The following is a 15032-nucleotide window of genomic DNA, read 5'->3' as shown; positions in this document are numbered from 1 at the left end:
CTCCACAGAATCTGCGTCCGTGAATGGTTCCATTTCCCGTCGTATTGACTGTATTCATATTTCAGGCTTTTCCGCTAAGCATTAAGGTTGACAATGGCGATCATCTAGAAAGACACCTAGCCCCAGTTAAGGTAGGGGGTTTATCTTTCCTGAAAGTAAACCAATACGATGTTATCAGCCAGAAAGTGAAAATTCAAAAATTGAAAATGGAAAATAGAAGATCAAGGTCAACAACTGTTTTACCTCTCTATTTCAGGTACCTAAGGATGTATCTAGGCCTACACCAGTGTTTCTGAAACTTCCTGGATTTTTTGCATGTTCGTAATTCTCTAACATACCATGATTTAACCAATGGTCTTGTCAGTGGCTGCCAGGTCACTGATGCAGCCATCTAGCAACATCAACGCATATTGCTGTATACTTTGCCCCTCCAATCTCCTGTCCGCCTTTTAGGTGCTTTCAGAAACTTACTCCAAGAATCGAAATCGAATCGAAGAGCAGGCACGCGGCTGTTGAAGCAGAGACCACAGCAGAAGGAGGCGATAACAGAGCTCCAAGAAGCAGCGAGACTGGCATCCATACCCCATATTCGACCCTTTCTGAATATATCGCCGTTGGATCGGGCGCGGCTTTCATCAGCAAGACCTCCTATTCCTTTTTGCGGGGAGACCAATTGTGTTCAAACTGTGAATATTGAGGGGAACAGAGACAACACAGAGCAGATCAGTGGTTAGATTAGAGCTGTCTGAGACAGCTGCCAGGGAGGCACTGAGAATTTCATAGAAGGAAGTTCTCCTCATGTCAGGCCGGGTCTAGGCGGAGCGCGGTACTTAGACTAGTATATACGCATCTTCCAGGAATGGTGGTTTATATGGGAAAATCATCATTGACGTTTGGGAATGTCGCTAGTAGCTGCGTGGGATTCTACTTCGCTAGAAAATCGTCAAAGCGTCTGGTAGAATTCTTCCAATCATTCCCAGCACACATCAATGGTTTGTTGTTGCTAGATGGCTGCATCTGTGCTCTCTCAACTGCCGACACATTATATGGTTAAGTATTGTGACACGTGCCAGTGGAAATGATGTTTAGTTGAGTTCAACTTTGAATTGCGTTTATAACAGCGTGAGGCAGGACCCTCATATTGGAACCGCCGGCCGAGCGAGTTTCGACCAGCCCGGAAGAACCAGCGGCTATTTTTCTCATAATCGTAATTGCATGGGCATGAAATGATTCGAACTGCGTAATTCCAGAACACCAGACGCCCTGATAGTCTAAAAGTGCCCCATTCGGATGCTCCCTCTTCAGATTATTCCTCATCCGGCGGCATCTCATCCTCGATGTATCGGACCAATGATACTCGCATCTCCGTGGTATCATCACCTCTTAAAACATCACTGACAAAGTGGGCCTCAATTTGCATTTGGACCTAAGTGGGACGTCAAAAATCCAGCTGCTAGAAGTGCTAACATTCATGCATATGCTGCCTCCTGGCTGCGACTTACCATTTCGAGTGCACCTCTTAAAACACCGCACAAAATATTGGAAAACCACAGTTCGTCTTGTGCTCTTCCATCGTCGGGAAGCTCCACAAAGTCCGCCAGAGGGTTTTCGTCGAAAATGAGAGAAAACTGATTGTTGTCGCTCGTCCAGTTCGTGACTGTAGGCGTGATATTCAGGAAGATCTTGAACCCAACCTATTCCAGCGGAAATTGTCAACGATTATGTCTCTGTTTATGTTCATGAGAATCTCATGCAGGCATGATCACCTCTTACCTTTGAGATCATATCTGCCGTCTCTCGGAAGTTGGCGCATCGGCCCATGCCAGACTTGGCCAGGAAATCTTCGATCAGTCGCATACCGATATTATAACCCATTTTGTCCAGCTGTTTGTTGACCTCCTGATAGTTACTGTCGTAGTCCTGACATAATTGCGCGACAATTGTTCCATAAGTCAAAGTAACCAGCTCCGCATTAACCTTGTCAACCCTCGTCCTAAAATCGGCAGCATCAGTTGATGCACTCGCCTCCAGCAAAATTCGCAAGCTTCAAATAAGAGTTTCGAGGGTAGGTAGAGGCGCTCAGCTTACTGACTTCCAGAGCCTATGTTGGGATGGTTAGCCAAGGCACTCAACATCCGGATGCGACAGCACAAAACAATCAGACTCACTCTTCTCCAATCCGGGACACCTTCGTGGAGGACGACATGTCTAGCTTTGCATCCAAATGATCTCAGATCCGATAGAATGATCGGTTTCTTGACCAGCCTGCAGGTTGTGTGATTCAGTTGAGACAGTTGTCAAATGTGGATAATCTACAACCCCCGCTGGAGTCGGTGGATCAATGAGCATGCAGGCGGAGTTGCACTATGGGTCCGCCCGTTAGCGGCTAACGCGTCTAATATACTCGGAGGCGCTTGTGGGAACTTGCGCAAAAGACTAACTGCTCGATGATGGTAGACTGCTCTTGAGTATATCCGCCCCCAATTGCCCATCGACCTGTTCTTTTTTCACTTTTCTTGCTCTCGTCTTGTTTCTTTCTGTATCAGCTTAGGTTCCTCACAATATCAAGTCAACGCGTTCTGCCGCAGCGATGTCGGGAGAGAAAAGACCAGCACAAGCAGCCTTTGGCTCCTCAAATCAACTTGTGGTCAAACGAAAGAAGTCCGACGGGGATATTAACTCTGGGACGGCTGTTGTGAAATCTTCAGCTCAGAATGGAACTCTTGTGCAAGCAGTATGTGGCCCCTGGACTGCTGACTAGCGACCTTGAAGAGCTCTTTTATTGATCACTATGGCAGATTCCTCGCACCAGTGGGCTTGACGCCCCCATTATGGAACTGACAGGTGAGGCACAAGGCTAGAACGGCTTGGATTTTGCATTAATACCGCATTCGCAGGTCATTCTGGCGAGGTCTTCACCGTGCGGTTTGACCCCACAGCACAGCACATTGCGTCTGGCTCGATGGATCGGTCTATATGTGAGTCGCAACCGAAACTCAGCATTCTACTACGCATGACTGACGCTTCTTCTGCCAACCCGCAGTACTTTGGAACACATATGGGCAATGCGAGAATTATGGCGTTCTAACCGGCCATCGTGGGGCGGTTCTGGATTTACAATGGTCCCGAGATTCACGGGCGATTTTCTCCGCATCGGCGGATATGACACTAGCGAGCTGGGATTTAGAAACTGGACAGAGAATACGACGCCATGTTGGGCACGAGGAGATTATAAACTGTCTTGACATCAGCAAACGAGGCCAGGAGCTTCTGGTTAGCGCGAGCGACGACGGTTGCATCGGAATTTGGGACCCAAGACAAAAGCATGCTATTGAATATCTCGAAACAGAGCTTCCCATCACCGCAGTAGCTCTGTCGGAAGCAGGAAACGAAATCTACAGTGGGGGTATTGATAATACAATTCACGTCTGGGACTTGCGAAAGAAATCTGTTGTATACTCCTTGGCTGGCCATACGGACACCATCACGTCCCTGCAGATTTCGCCGGACTCGCAGACACTGCTTTCCAACTCTCATGACTCCACGGTGCGCACTTGGGATATCCGGCCTTTCGCTCCAACAAATCGACACATCAGAACATACGATGGTGCCCCCATGGGGCTGGAAAAGAACCTGATCAGGGCAAGCTGGGATCCAAAGGGTGAAAAGATTGCAGCTGGTAGCGGTGATCGAAGTGTTGTGGTCTGGGACTTCAGATCTGGGAAACTTCTATATAAGCTTCCTGGACACAAAGGCACTGTCAACGACGTGCGATTCTCGCCCAATAATGAGCCCATAAGTGAGTCACACCGAATCTTTTTCATGTCTTCTCCAGTGGCTAATCCTGTCGCGCAGTTGTATCTGGATCGTCAGACCGGACGCTCATGCTTGGTGAGCTTGGCAAATAAAAATGTCCTAGAATCAAAAGATACCTACATTTCTTGCATGCTGCACTACGCGCATGATTCGCTCCTCAATGTCGTGAGGCGAATTCATCCACTCCAGGTGGTGTCAAGTTTGTCGAACGTCCTCCCCGGAATCCTACTCCTGTGACCACGTGAAGTGCTCCTCTCTTCGGCGATATGGCAAATTCCTCGAATTATTGGTCGCGCAATTACAGACAGATATCCAATTCACGTTCATCATTTTTATACCCTCAGAGACGGGTTGAGTGAAAGCTTGGCAGGAGCTGTAGGACATCAAAGGGCAGGACACTTCGTAAGTCATAGCTGGCTTTTGAGAGCAAGAACTGGTATGTTTGTCCTCATGATGCCTACCAACGTCAAAAGCATATCAATTTAATCTTAGATAGCCTTTGTCATGTATACACAATCTGTGCATCTAGGTAGCATGAGCCTCACGCAAGCAACTCTGAGGATACTACGCATTTGTTGATTGCAGTGTATCCTACTCTTTTGCGGCACATCTACTCAATAGCAGAACAAGCTAATCCGTCTGCATGGTTATTGAGCTTTTTTCTAATAATAATTACTGGCAATAAGTGGTTCAATGACCATTGGCCATTAGTCCTGGGGTTTACTGAGAGCTGTTCTGAAACATTTGGTGTCTCGTGGGAGTGTTTCAGTGACAGTTGAAGCTACACCCCCTATCTATATCTAGCAAGTTCCTAAGTTCCTCGGCCCTTTCGGTCTCAATATGCTCATAATTAGAGAGAGTGGGATGAAAAAATATCCAGAGAACAGACGCAATTCAACCCATCCAAGGATAACTGCCATCATCATCATCCCAGAATAGATTCATGATGATCATTGATCAAGGTCATGGTCATACGTAGACAGGTGGGTCTATCAGGGGTTGTCTCTCTTCTTAGCCCAACTAGTCTGGGCATCTCCGCTATTAATGGCTGCAAGTTTAACGATTCTCTGCAGGGCCAGATGTGCTGTTCCAAGATCCTTGGCCCGTTTGGCTTCTGTGCTGCTGTGCTTCTATTTTTCTGAGTCTCTTCCTGTTGGCGCTTCTGTTTCTTTCTTCTACTCTCTCAATTCACCTTGATATCCTTGCTTCTAGTCCATTAACTTTATTGTAATCCACCAGCTTCCCGACACCGCTGAGCGGCCAGGTGCTCCTCTTTCTCCTCGATCTTTTCGCAATCCAAGATATATCGATCCTCTTAACCATTGCAACTCAATAAATCGTCTCTCCAAGTACTGCGACTTTTGAAATTTTGGCTTGGAGCGAAAGATCCGCATCAACATACTTTATGTTTCCCCTCCGGCTTCTCCCAATCGCTGCGTCTTTCCTTTTGTCTATAGTTGTATAACATTGATAATACGTTTACTATACTCACCAACAAACCTGTTCGATATCGGATTGCCGGTTTTGCATGCACAGGGTGATCATCTCGGGCGGTTTTCGTCACAGTCCAAGCCCCCTTCACACATCTGTTTACGGGGTGCGCAACGGATGCGGAAGTCGGATAGGGGGATGCATACGATCAAAAAACGAGTCGACTGTTTTTGTTAGACAAGCTTGGTATACATAAATAAGGGACTCGAGATTTAAGATCGATCAGTTATTCTTTCGTTCTTGACCTTTCAATCGCCCCCGATGCTCCATCCGCCTGATTGGTTTTAACGAAATGGACCCGCCTCGAGTATCATCAACACAGCAGACCAAGCCTTCACATTCATCGCTCAATTCAACATTCCGCCAAAACGGCAGCAATCGAAATATCTCACTTCTTCAAAACGAGAGTCAAGGTCCTGAATATGGCGCTGGACGCCTGGACCCTCATACCCCGGGCGAATCTACAACGCCGAGTGATTCGGGCTTAAATGCCACCGTCTCTCCAGATACACCACCTGTGCCGCATATTCCAGTCAACCTGCCGCGTCCTGCTGACAGTTTTGATTCGAACGGTGAATGGCCGTCCGACGCTCGCTTGACCAGAGAAACACAGATTGAGCGGTCGCGCAGAGAAACTGCTCGCTCTGGTCAGCAGAGAAGATCATGCATGCCAGCCCTCAGAGACAGAAGTATAAGGAGGCGGCTGTACACATTGATCCCAGCTACAATCTTCCTGCTCGCTATTATCGCTTTCTGTAAGTTCGTTCCTGTTCTCTCCTGCTCTTTCAGCTCAATTGGTGCTTACACAATGCGTAGACCTCGCAATACACTCCGCGACACACCTCGGTCAAGAAATTCATATTCTATTGATCTTCATGATCTTGATTCTCTCCATCATCTTCTGCCATGCTTTGATTCGCTTCGCTATGGAGATTCTGCAGGATCCCAGCTCTACTGTTGCGAGTAATCGCATACCCAGTAGAGTAGGCCCAATGGGATATGCTCAGCCAGATCGCCCCATTCAGGTCACGCTTGCGGGAGATGAGGAAGCTTTGGTCGATGGCGCCGTACGGGAAAAGGTCACGGCTCCCCCTCCAGCATATGGTCTATGGAGAAGTAGCGTGGTGAGTGTCTAATCCATCTCCTTCGCATTGGTCTGACCATTAATGCGTTCTCAGAGAATCAACCCTGATCTCCTCTATTGGCGGCGTCTAGAGGACGATGAACTTCCGCCCGCAGCCATACACGGAATGGAAAGGAGGCCGAACAGGAAACCTTCAGCGCCTAGACCTCCTAGTTACACATCCGATGATGGTGTCGATTACGTGATTCAAGCTCAACCACGACCTTTCACTACCCGACATGATACGGAAGATGCAGCGCGTCAGTAATGCGTCGCGTCCGTAGCTCGCCCATGGCGTGCTGTTTATTACTTTGCTTTGAAATGTTTTGGCATAGCGCATTTTGTTACTCGAGATATCCCATGTTGAGACTTGTATCATTGCATCAGTATATTTGATTTAGAGCGAACATTTCATCCGGCTGCTCGGTCACTGTCGGCATCAAAAATGAAATTGTCCAAAAATACACAAAGACCAGTCCTCAGCTCCTTTACGAGAGTTTCTTGTGCTAATATCAGATAAATTAAAAGTAAAATCTTAGACAGTGCTTGCGCTGCTGGCGTGTATGGAAACGGCATATCTGGCCTTCAGTAACTGTCTTAGCCAACCGCCAGCCAACCGTTGGCGCGGGATGAATTTAAATCTCACGTGCGACATTATTATTGCCACGAAACAACATTTCTTCAAGTCTCGAGGGGCCCTCGATAATCCGGTAGTACCTCCGAGACCTCTGACTTATCTGACGAGAGAAGAGAAATTCAAGTTCCCATGTCATCTGCGGCTGGTTCGCTTCTGCGGTAATGCGCTCGGGATGTTGGAGCTTACAGATGTCCGACCTTCGATCAGCATGCATGATTTGGGTCTCACTCCTGTCGCTATGGCTCGCCATGGCTCAGGGTATGAGGACTTCTCAGATAAATGAACTCAGGTATTTCTCTCTGGTAGCTCTGTTGTCGTTTTGCCTTGCAATGAGCGCCACGCTGATCAAATCAATGAGCTCAATTCAGGAAAGAGACCGAGCACATGTTCTACCACGGATTCGAGAATTATATGAAATACGCGTTTCCGGAAGACGAGCTGCGTCCTTTATCCTGTCGTCCGCTTGTTCGCGATCGTGATAACCCCGCGCATGCTGAGCTCAACGACGTCCTGGGAAATTACTCCCTTACCCTGATTGACAGCCTATCCTCGTTAGCGATATTGTCATCTAGTCCGGATGAAGGTGAGAGAGCTTGGGACCACTTTCAAAACGGAGTGAGGGATTTTGTCAAGCTATACGGGGATGGCTCGGATGGCCCTGCTGGTCAGGGCGAACGGGCAAGGGGGTTCGATATTGACAGCAAAGTACAAGTCTTTGAGACCGTCATTCGAGGGCTAGGTACGGTATTTCCGTTCCGTCAATGGTTATGACGGCTATTGTATCTGACATTGAATTCCGGTATAGGTGGATTGCTCAGTGCCCATCTCTTCGCCGTTGGTGACCTCCCAATCACCAGATATACACCGCCAGAACTAGAAGCCACCTTCGCCAAGGCATGGAACAAATCAGCGTTTTCAGGGCACGATAATGGCATCAAGTGGACAAATGGATTTGTATATGATGGTCAGCTCCTCCGGCTCGCTGCTGATCTGGCAAATCGTCTTCTACCTGCCTTCTATACGGACACTGGTCTTCCATACCCTCGAGTGAATCTGCGGCACGGCGTTCAACGGCGCCCGTTCTATGCGAACTCACCATTGAATGCAGATAAACAATGCCATGGGTCCGATCGTGAGGTCTGTCGAGAAGACCGTCAGCGCGCTCCTTCAGAGACCACGGAAACTTGCAGTGCGGGTGCAGGCAGCCTAGTTCTCGAGTTCACGGTTCTGAGCAGGCTCACCGGTGATGGTCGATACGAAGAACTTGCGAAGAGAGCATTTTGGGCTGTTTGGGCGCGAAGAAGTGACATTGGATTGATTGGTTCAGGAATAGATGCGGAATCAGGTCGTTGGGTTCATTCTTATACCGGGGTAGGTTTTTCTCGGAATCTGTTTATACCGAATACTCACTGACACTGATGACTATAGATTGGCGCTGGTATCGACAGCTTTTTTGAATACGCTTTCAAATCGTACGTCCTGCTCTCGTCGGGACAACGCTCCTCGCATGATCCCAGAAGTCCCTGGCAGGCCCTGGATGGTTACTTCCCGCCGTTGAGTGAATATGAGCACTCGGCGGAAGCCTTCCTGCGCGTGTGGGAAGAGTCTCATGCGGCTATCAAACGGCATCTATATCGGGGAGAGGGTTATCAACATCCGCATGTGATTCAAGGCGACATTTTTACCGGCGCCACACGGGCATTCTGGATCGATAGCCTGAGCGCTTTCTATCCAGGCCTTCTTTCGATAGCAGGGGAGCTGGACGAGGCCATAGCTATACACCTTTTGACGACAGCAGTCTGGACCCGATTCTCTGGCCTTCCTGAAAGATGGAACGTTGCCACCGGGAACATTGAGGGTGAGCTTGCTTGGTACGGTGGCCGTCCGGAGTTCATTGAGTCCACATACTACATATATCGGGCCACCAAGGATCCGTGGTATCTCCATGTTGGCGAAATGGTACTCCGGGATCTCAAACGCCGGTGTTGGGCGAAGTGCGGCTGGGCCGGTCTCCAGGACGTCCGCAACGGAGAGTTGAACGATCGAATGGAGAGTTTCTTTCTAGGAGAGACTGCCAAATACTTGTTTCTCCTATATCACCCTGACCATCCTTTGAATAATATGGATCGTCCCTTTGTCTTTTCAACCGAGGGTCACCCGCTTATTATACCTACAAGTACCGGTGCCAGCGCCCATCAGCATACGAAGCAGGCGCAGCATGAAGAGCTGGTCTATCTATCAGTTTGCCAGTTGGCACCTCAGCCACCAACATTCGGTCTATCCTCAACGGCGGCACGTCCTGATGTTTTCCATGCTGCAACTTTGGCTCGTTTGCACCTAATGCCGAGCAGAGGCCCAACCGAAGGACCTATCCTAGAGTATGCGCATGACCATCCTAGTGTGACAGTGTCCGATCTATCTTCACCGACCAACTACACGTTTTACCCGTGGACTCTTCCCCCTGAATTGGTGCCCTTCAACGCAACAAGCTCACCAATGACCTCGCGACCCACACTCGACATCTCTTTCCCCGCCATTCCGGGTATGGTCATGGGTCCCGGGTCAGTTGAGCGGGTTCGGGACGGCATTTTCATTAAGAACATCGGAGGCCTTCGATTGAGCATGGTTCAGGATGTGCCGTCACACGACGCGACTGGGAAGGCGAGCCAGGATGATTTCCGTGTGCAGGTGATTAACAATGTGCCGTTGGGCAAAGATGAGAAGGTATACCTCTCACGAGAAATCACCTTTGATATCCTCGATCCCACTGATCCGAATTTCACTCGGATGCGCGACTCTGCCATGATTGACATCGTCATTGACGTAATGCCAGACCTTCTCCGTCGAGGAAATGATTCGAATGGTAGTCGCGAACGAGGTGCTGCGGAGCATAGTCAAAACCATGTCATCCGAGAAAACGCATCCATCGACGACAAAGTCGGCAGCGTCGACCCTTCGAATTCCGGAATGAAGAATGTGTTCTCATCTTTAATGGACACAGTGTCTTCACTACTGCGGGACGAGAATCCAGGGTTGACGACCCAATCATCCTCGAGAAAGTCATCTATTGTACGGTTGAGCCTGCCAGCTGCCGTATCTAGCGGCACAGGCTCGGCTCCCGTCCCAGAGGTGGAGGACGCCTCTATTATATCCATCTCGGGAGAGCCGTCTAGAAGTCGCCTGTCGTGGTCCACCATTTATTTTGCTGATGAGACCTGTGACCATCGAATCTTGCGGGAGATTGTTCAAAGTCATCAGGTCCTGGTCATCAAACGAGGCGGGTGCAGCTTCTCTCAAAAACTACGCAACATCGCCGCTTACCCACCGTCGCGACATGCCCTCAAGCTTGTCATTGTGGTTGATTACGATGAGACGACTTTCGCGGAGGCTTCAACGTCCAAATCTTCCCCTTCTGCAGGTCTGGCCGCCATTCGCGCTGAACCGTTTCTTATCCGGCCGTTGTTAGACGAGCCGCAAATGACCGCAGGAGGCCTTCCCCGTCGCCATCCTATTAGCATGGTGATGGTTGGCGGCGGTGAGGAAACCTACGAGTTGCTGCGACGAGCGACAGGTGTTGGTATTAAGCGACGCTATTCGGTTCGCTCTCAGGGCATACCGATAAATAATCTGTATATAGTTTGAAGATGTCCATAGGCATCTACCAATACTACAAAGATATACGACTCCACGACGACCGATGATCCTCACGAAGTTGGAACCATTCTGGAACTAGTCAGAACCTCCTCCTAACTTTTTGGCCCTCTTGAGAGTTTGGATTTCTTCTCAGGCTTCAACACCTGCACTTTGGGGGGTCTCGATTGATTTTTATGATATACGAACTGTTTAGAGTCCAACAGGCAACGGGACAAAGCGCATGGACAGACACGCTCCATAATATACAGGAGGACTTGTGATAGTTCCTGATAATTTTGCTAGCAAAAGCCAAAGGCTATGCGTTGCGACCCAACAGTAAACAATTGTAGACCGCGTAGGACCAGTCGACAGGTCTCTGAAATATCGCGTCCGGAAGCAGAATGGTATCAGTCGCGACATATTATGTTGGCAACACATCAAATCAGTTCAAATTAAGGAAGGAAATCGAGTAGTAACTCCGAAGACGGATAGCATATTCGGCTGTTATTATGAGTGTCAGAGTAGCACTAACAAAATCATTGCCCAGATCGAGCCTATCGTACATAGACTGAGGAACGGTTGGTTAGTTGTGGCAACAATGTCCCTTGTATTGACGGACCCACGTGGCTCTCTGATCTGATAAGACGATAGGGTGTCGATTACGTAATCAGGTACTGGATCCAAATAACCGCATTGCATTCTGATTGGCTGATAACACAACCCCTGACCCACTCAGTTTATAGTCTCTGGCCCTCGGCTGATTGAAAAATCGACTCCTCACCCTCAACGATTTCAACTCGTCTGTTATCTAGTCAAACTACACTGGGTTCACTGTTATCAACTTCTAAAATCATCCAGTAAAGAATTCGCCATGCTGGTTCAACCTCCCACCGAGACCCCCACGGTCGACACCGCACTTCTAAAAGACGAGACCATCACCACAACGGTGGCAGTATCCGAGACCCCTCCACCCCCGACCGTCCGGCCCCTCTACTTCGCATACGGCTCCAACCTCTCCTTCACACAGATGCGCCTCCGCTGCAAACACAATCCTACCCTCTCCTCGAAGCCCGTTGCCATCGCCCGACTCGACCACTGGCGGTGGATGATTTGTCAGGCCGGATACGCGAACGTATTGCCGCCGGCAGAACTGCAGACCGGAAGCCAACTTAGCGAAGGAGACGAGGTCCCCGTGTCGGGGGCTGAAGATGCCGTATTCGGGTTGTTGTATGAGATGGATCCGGAGGATGAGTTCTTGCTGGATGGGTATGAGGGTGTGGATCATGCGGCGGGGCCGTCGAGGCTTGGCGGGAAGGTGTCTGTTGAGATTCGGCCGAGGGAGCAGGGCCGTGGGGATTATAATAAGTGGTATGTTCCGGCAACGGTGACGCGGTGGCTGGATGAGGAGCAGCGCGCGTTGAGGATTGGTGCGACTGCGGTGGCGGGGTCGGGGCCACAGGTCACGACGGTGCTGGTGTACGTGGATGAGGAGCGGGTGCGGCTGGGCTTCCCCAGGGATGAGTACGTCCCACGCATGAACCGGGCGATTCGGGAGGCCGAGTCGATCGGGTTCCCGAAGCACTGGGCAGACGAGGTTATGAGAAAATCAATACCGTTGAATTAGTTCCTTGAACCTTGAGGGTGGCCTGCATGAGTCTACGGAGTTACGATACCATGATTATAAGTTGCAATCTAAACAAGCAGATGCATTGATTCAGAGGTATATAGCAAGATATCTGTCTATGAGATGTTTCAGGATTGCAATTCTTTCAAAGCTGACCGTAGCTGTAGACCCGGGCACGGAAACTCTTTGCCCTCTCTGACGATACGGAAACCGCATAGAAGCCAAGCACTTGTGCTCGAGCCTCAGCAGACTTCTGCAGTACCATGGTGGAGCAGAATCGGCCCATTTGTAGGGACTCAGACACATAAAAATTGACCCGCAAGCATTTGATTTGCGGATGGTACTGTACTGCGTCGTAGGGCCAAGCTTCACCCGATGCAAGTGGCTGCTGTATCCTCGGAGATTGTTCAGACTAGTCGGCAACGCATCATCTCAATTAGTGTCGACCCCTTCGAGACGGTCGAGTTCAAAAGCGGACCAACTTTTTCGGCGATCATTTGTTTTGTTTGCGAATGTTCATTTTAGCACATTAGTGACAGGGCAAGTCGGGTGCGAGATCATTAAATATAAGGCATTTGATCCAATCATGCCCGATTGTCAGATAGACAATCACAGATATTTGGTCTCCTGGCCGGAGAGAAGAGTGTACACCGGGGCAGGGAGCTTATCCCGTCCATTGAGGAACTCCAGCTCCAGGATGAAAATGAATCCCATGAGCTCTCCGCCCATTTTCCTGATGAGCTCTCCGGCAGCGTAGGCAGAGCCGCCTGTAACCAAGTCAATTAATGTTGAAGAAGAAGTTTATCTTCCTGAATCAATCGAACTCACCGGTTGCGATTATGTCATCGACAACGATAACCTTCTGGCCGGGCTTGATGGCGTCGGCTTGCATCTGGAAAAAGTCCTGGCCGTACTCTTTCTCGTAGCCTTGGGTCTCACAAGGACCGGGCAGCTTACCCTTCTTGCGAACAGGGACAAAGCTAGCGCCAAGTCTCAAGGCCAAGCTGGGACCGAAAAGGAAGCCTCGAGCCTCCAGTCCAACGATAACATCGGGCTTCTGGTTACCGTGGGTTTCGAGAATGTACAGTTCGAGGCAACGGAGGAGGGCTTCGTGCAGGGTAGGATCGGCGAAGATAGGAAGAATATCCTCGAAGAGAATGCCAGGGGACGGGAAGTCGGGGAATTGGCGCAGAGCGGCGCGGAGTCTTACTTTAAGACCGGAGAGTTCGGTGGTGCGGGAGGGATGGGAGGAGGGGTGTCCGGCGACTTGGGTGGCGGCGGCATCTGGAGTTTGCGTGGACTGGGAGGGAGTTGACTGGGACATGGTGAAGAAGAGGGAAAGGAAGAGCAGGAAACGAGGAAAGGGGTGATAAAAAGGAGGTATTATAAAAAAAAGAGAAAGAAAGACAGGGGATGAGGGGGGAGGGAGATCGGAGGAGGGAAAGGGAAAAAAAAGTGTAAAAATAAGTCTGGACGGATGTGATAAGCCCAAAAAAATATGCAACGATCGCTGGGTGGGTGGGATGGATGTATTGGATTTACAAGGTTGCAGTTTGACTTCTCTCTCATTCCAAATCTCGATCTCGACCTCAAATCATGTATATACTATAATGATGGATGTTTTATCCAAGTCTATATACAAAGAAACTGCGCATATGTCTCTTTTACGAATCTCAAGGGCTTTATCGCTGAAAAGCAGTAAGAGGGCAAGGTGACCATCCATCACCGAGGACAAAAGTACATACAGAACGGTACCTTACTACTAACAAGCCCCTCCACGCGAAGTCATGTTATTTCAAGATCAATAATACCTTTAATATTACATCAAGAACCCCTCTATCTATATGATTGGAACAGGCAGCAGAGTCTAGAATCCCTCCTCGTCCATCAATTAATTATATTCACCATCAGCCCATCTACAGGGATAAAGAGAATGTATTAGCAGACACTCGTGGTGGATTTTCCTTTCCATTTCTCTTCATTATTATTTGCAAAAAGCATAGATTGCAAGTGCCATGCCACCTTGTGAGACACGACAGAGATCACTCTTCTGCCCCTCTTCATGGATTAGTCTATGTGTCTATCTATCAAAGAATGCTCCTCTCTGCGCGTATTTTAGTGTCATCATGCAAGTTTTCGCCATAACATGAATACATGATACGCTAGATTCAAAGCCCCTCCCCTCATCTGCGGCTCGGAACATTTCCCACCTTCTAGGCTGTCTCTCATGCTGTGACTCGAAGGGTAGGCGATGTGAACTGCATTCTATATTGATTCCTGATATTTGTATCTCAATTGACATATCTGGGCGTACTAGTAACAGACTCACTGGTATTCACCGTCAATCATTACTTCTACTCATACGCCACCGTCCTTGAGACGTATCTGTACAGTGTCCTTCTCCAACTTGCGGTCTGAAGCTTGTGGATCCTTAGGGACTGATCCCTCCGCTACTACTGCGAATTCTGGTCTCTCAATTGTTGTCTTCTGGTCTATCTACCTTAGTGGAGGGTCAAGCTAGTGCGCTCTGAACATATGCTCGGACTGAAAATCGTCCTGATCAAGCTGCCACTCAAGTTGCCCAACAAATTAATATGGCTTCTCCACTTCCGCCAGCCACTAGATAATTGTTGTGTTATTGTTGCATCGTCCGCATCGGACGAGTACCACCAATCAGACAGAAACAGCTAGCTATGTTTGCATGCTGT

The 15032-nt window shown here is 49.1% G+C and overlaps 6 protein-coding genes across 6 annotated transcripts; 4 read left to right on the top strand and 2 right to left on the bottom strand.

Annotated features, from left to right (window-relative positions):
- Positions 1-1306: 1306 nt before the first annotated feature.
- On the bottom strand, positions 1307-2206 carry Asppvi_010590 (TRAPP complex core subunit BET3; the record flags this gene model as incomplete). Its single annotated transcript, XM_043306429.1, has 4 exons — positions 1307-1426; positions 1503-1694; positions 1774-1993; positions 2169-2206. The coding sequence occupies 4 exons, from the start codon at positions 2204-2206 to the stop codon at positions 1307-1309; spliced, it is 570 nt and encodes a 189-aa protein (XP_043162364.1).
- A 384-nt stretch (positions 2207-2590) lies between these two features.
- Asppvi_010589 (WD40 repeat domain-containing protein) lies at positions 2591-3908 on the top strand (the record flags this gene model as incomplete). Its single annotated transcript, XM_043306428.1, has 5 exons — positions 2591-2734; positions 2799-2844; positions 2898-2978; positions 3044-3799; positions 3856-3908. The coding sequence occupies 5 exons, from the start codon at positions 2591-2593 to the stop codon at positions 3906-3908; spliced, it is 1080 nt and encodes a 359-aa protein (XP_043162363.1).
- Positions 3909-5599: 1691 nt separating this feature from the next.
- On the top strand, positions 5600-6698 carry Asppvi_010588 (uncharacterized protein; the record flags this gene model as incomplete). Its single annotated transcript, XM_043306427.1, has 3 exons — positions 5600-6062; positions 6124-6431; positions 6486-6698. The coding sequence occupies 3 exons, from the start codon at positions 5600-5602 to the stop codon at positions 6696-6698; spliced, it is 984 nt and encodes a 327-aa protein (XP_043162362.1).
- Positions 6699-7228: 530 nt separating this feature from the next.
- On the top strand, positions 7229-10709 carry Asppvi_010587 (glycoside hydrolase family 47 protein; the record flags this gene model as incomplete). Its single annotated transcript, XM_043306426.1, has 4 exons — positions 7229-7356; positions 7436-7806; positions 7873-8438; positions 8496-10709. 4 exons carry the CDS (start codon positions 7229-7231, stop codon positions 10707-10709), a joined length of 3279 nt encoding a protein of 1092 aa, XP_043162361.1.
- An 862-nt stretch (positions 10710-11571) lies between these two features.
- Positions 11572-12324, top strand: Asppvi_010586 (gamma-glutamylcyclotransferase family protein; the record flags this gene model as incomplete). The annotated part of the gene is made up of 1 exon (XM_043306425.1): positions 11572-12324. One exon carries the CDS (start codon positions 11572-11574, stop codon positions 12322-12324), a length of 753 nt encoding a protein of 250 aa, XP_043162360.1.
- Positions 12325-12933: 609 nt separating this feature from the next.
- Asppvi_010585 (adenine phosphoribosyltransferase APT1) lies at positions 12934-13648 on the bottom strand (the record flags this gene model as incomplete). Its single annotated transcript, XM_043306424.1, has 2 exons — positions 12934-13091; positions 13153-13648. 2 exons carry the CDS (start codon positions 13646-13648, stop codon positions 12934-12936), a joined length of 654 nt encoding a protein of 217 aa, XP_043162359.1.
- Positions 13649-15032: the final 1384 nt, after the last annotated feature.

Source organism: Aspergillus pseudoviridinutans (assembly GCF_018340605.1).
Source record: "Aspergillus pseudoviridinutans IFM 55266 DNA, scaffold_8, whole genome shotgun sequence".
Classification (NCBI taxonomy): domain Eukaryota; kingdom Fungi; phylum Ascomycota; class Eurotiomycetes; order Eurotiales; family Aspergillaceae; genus Aspergillus; species Aspergillus pseudoviridinutans.
The sequence above is the reverse complement of the archived record's forward strand: the minus strand, read 5'-3'. Positions and strand labels throughout refer to the sequence as shown.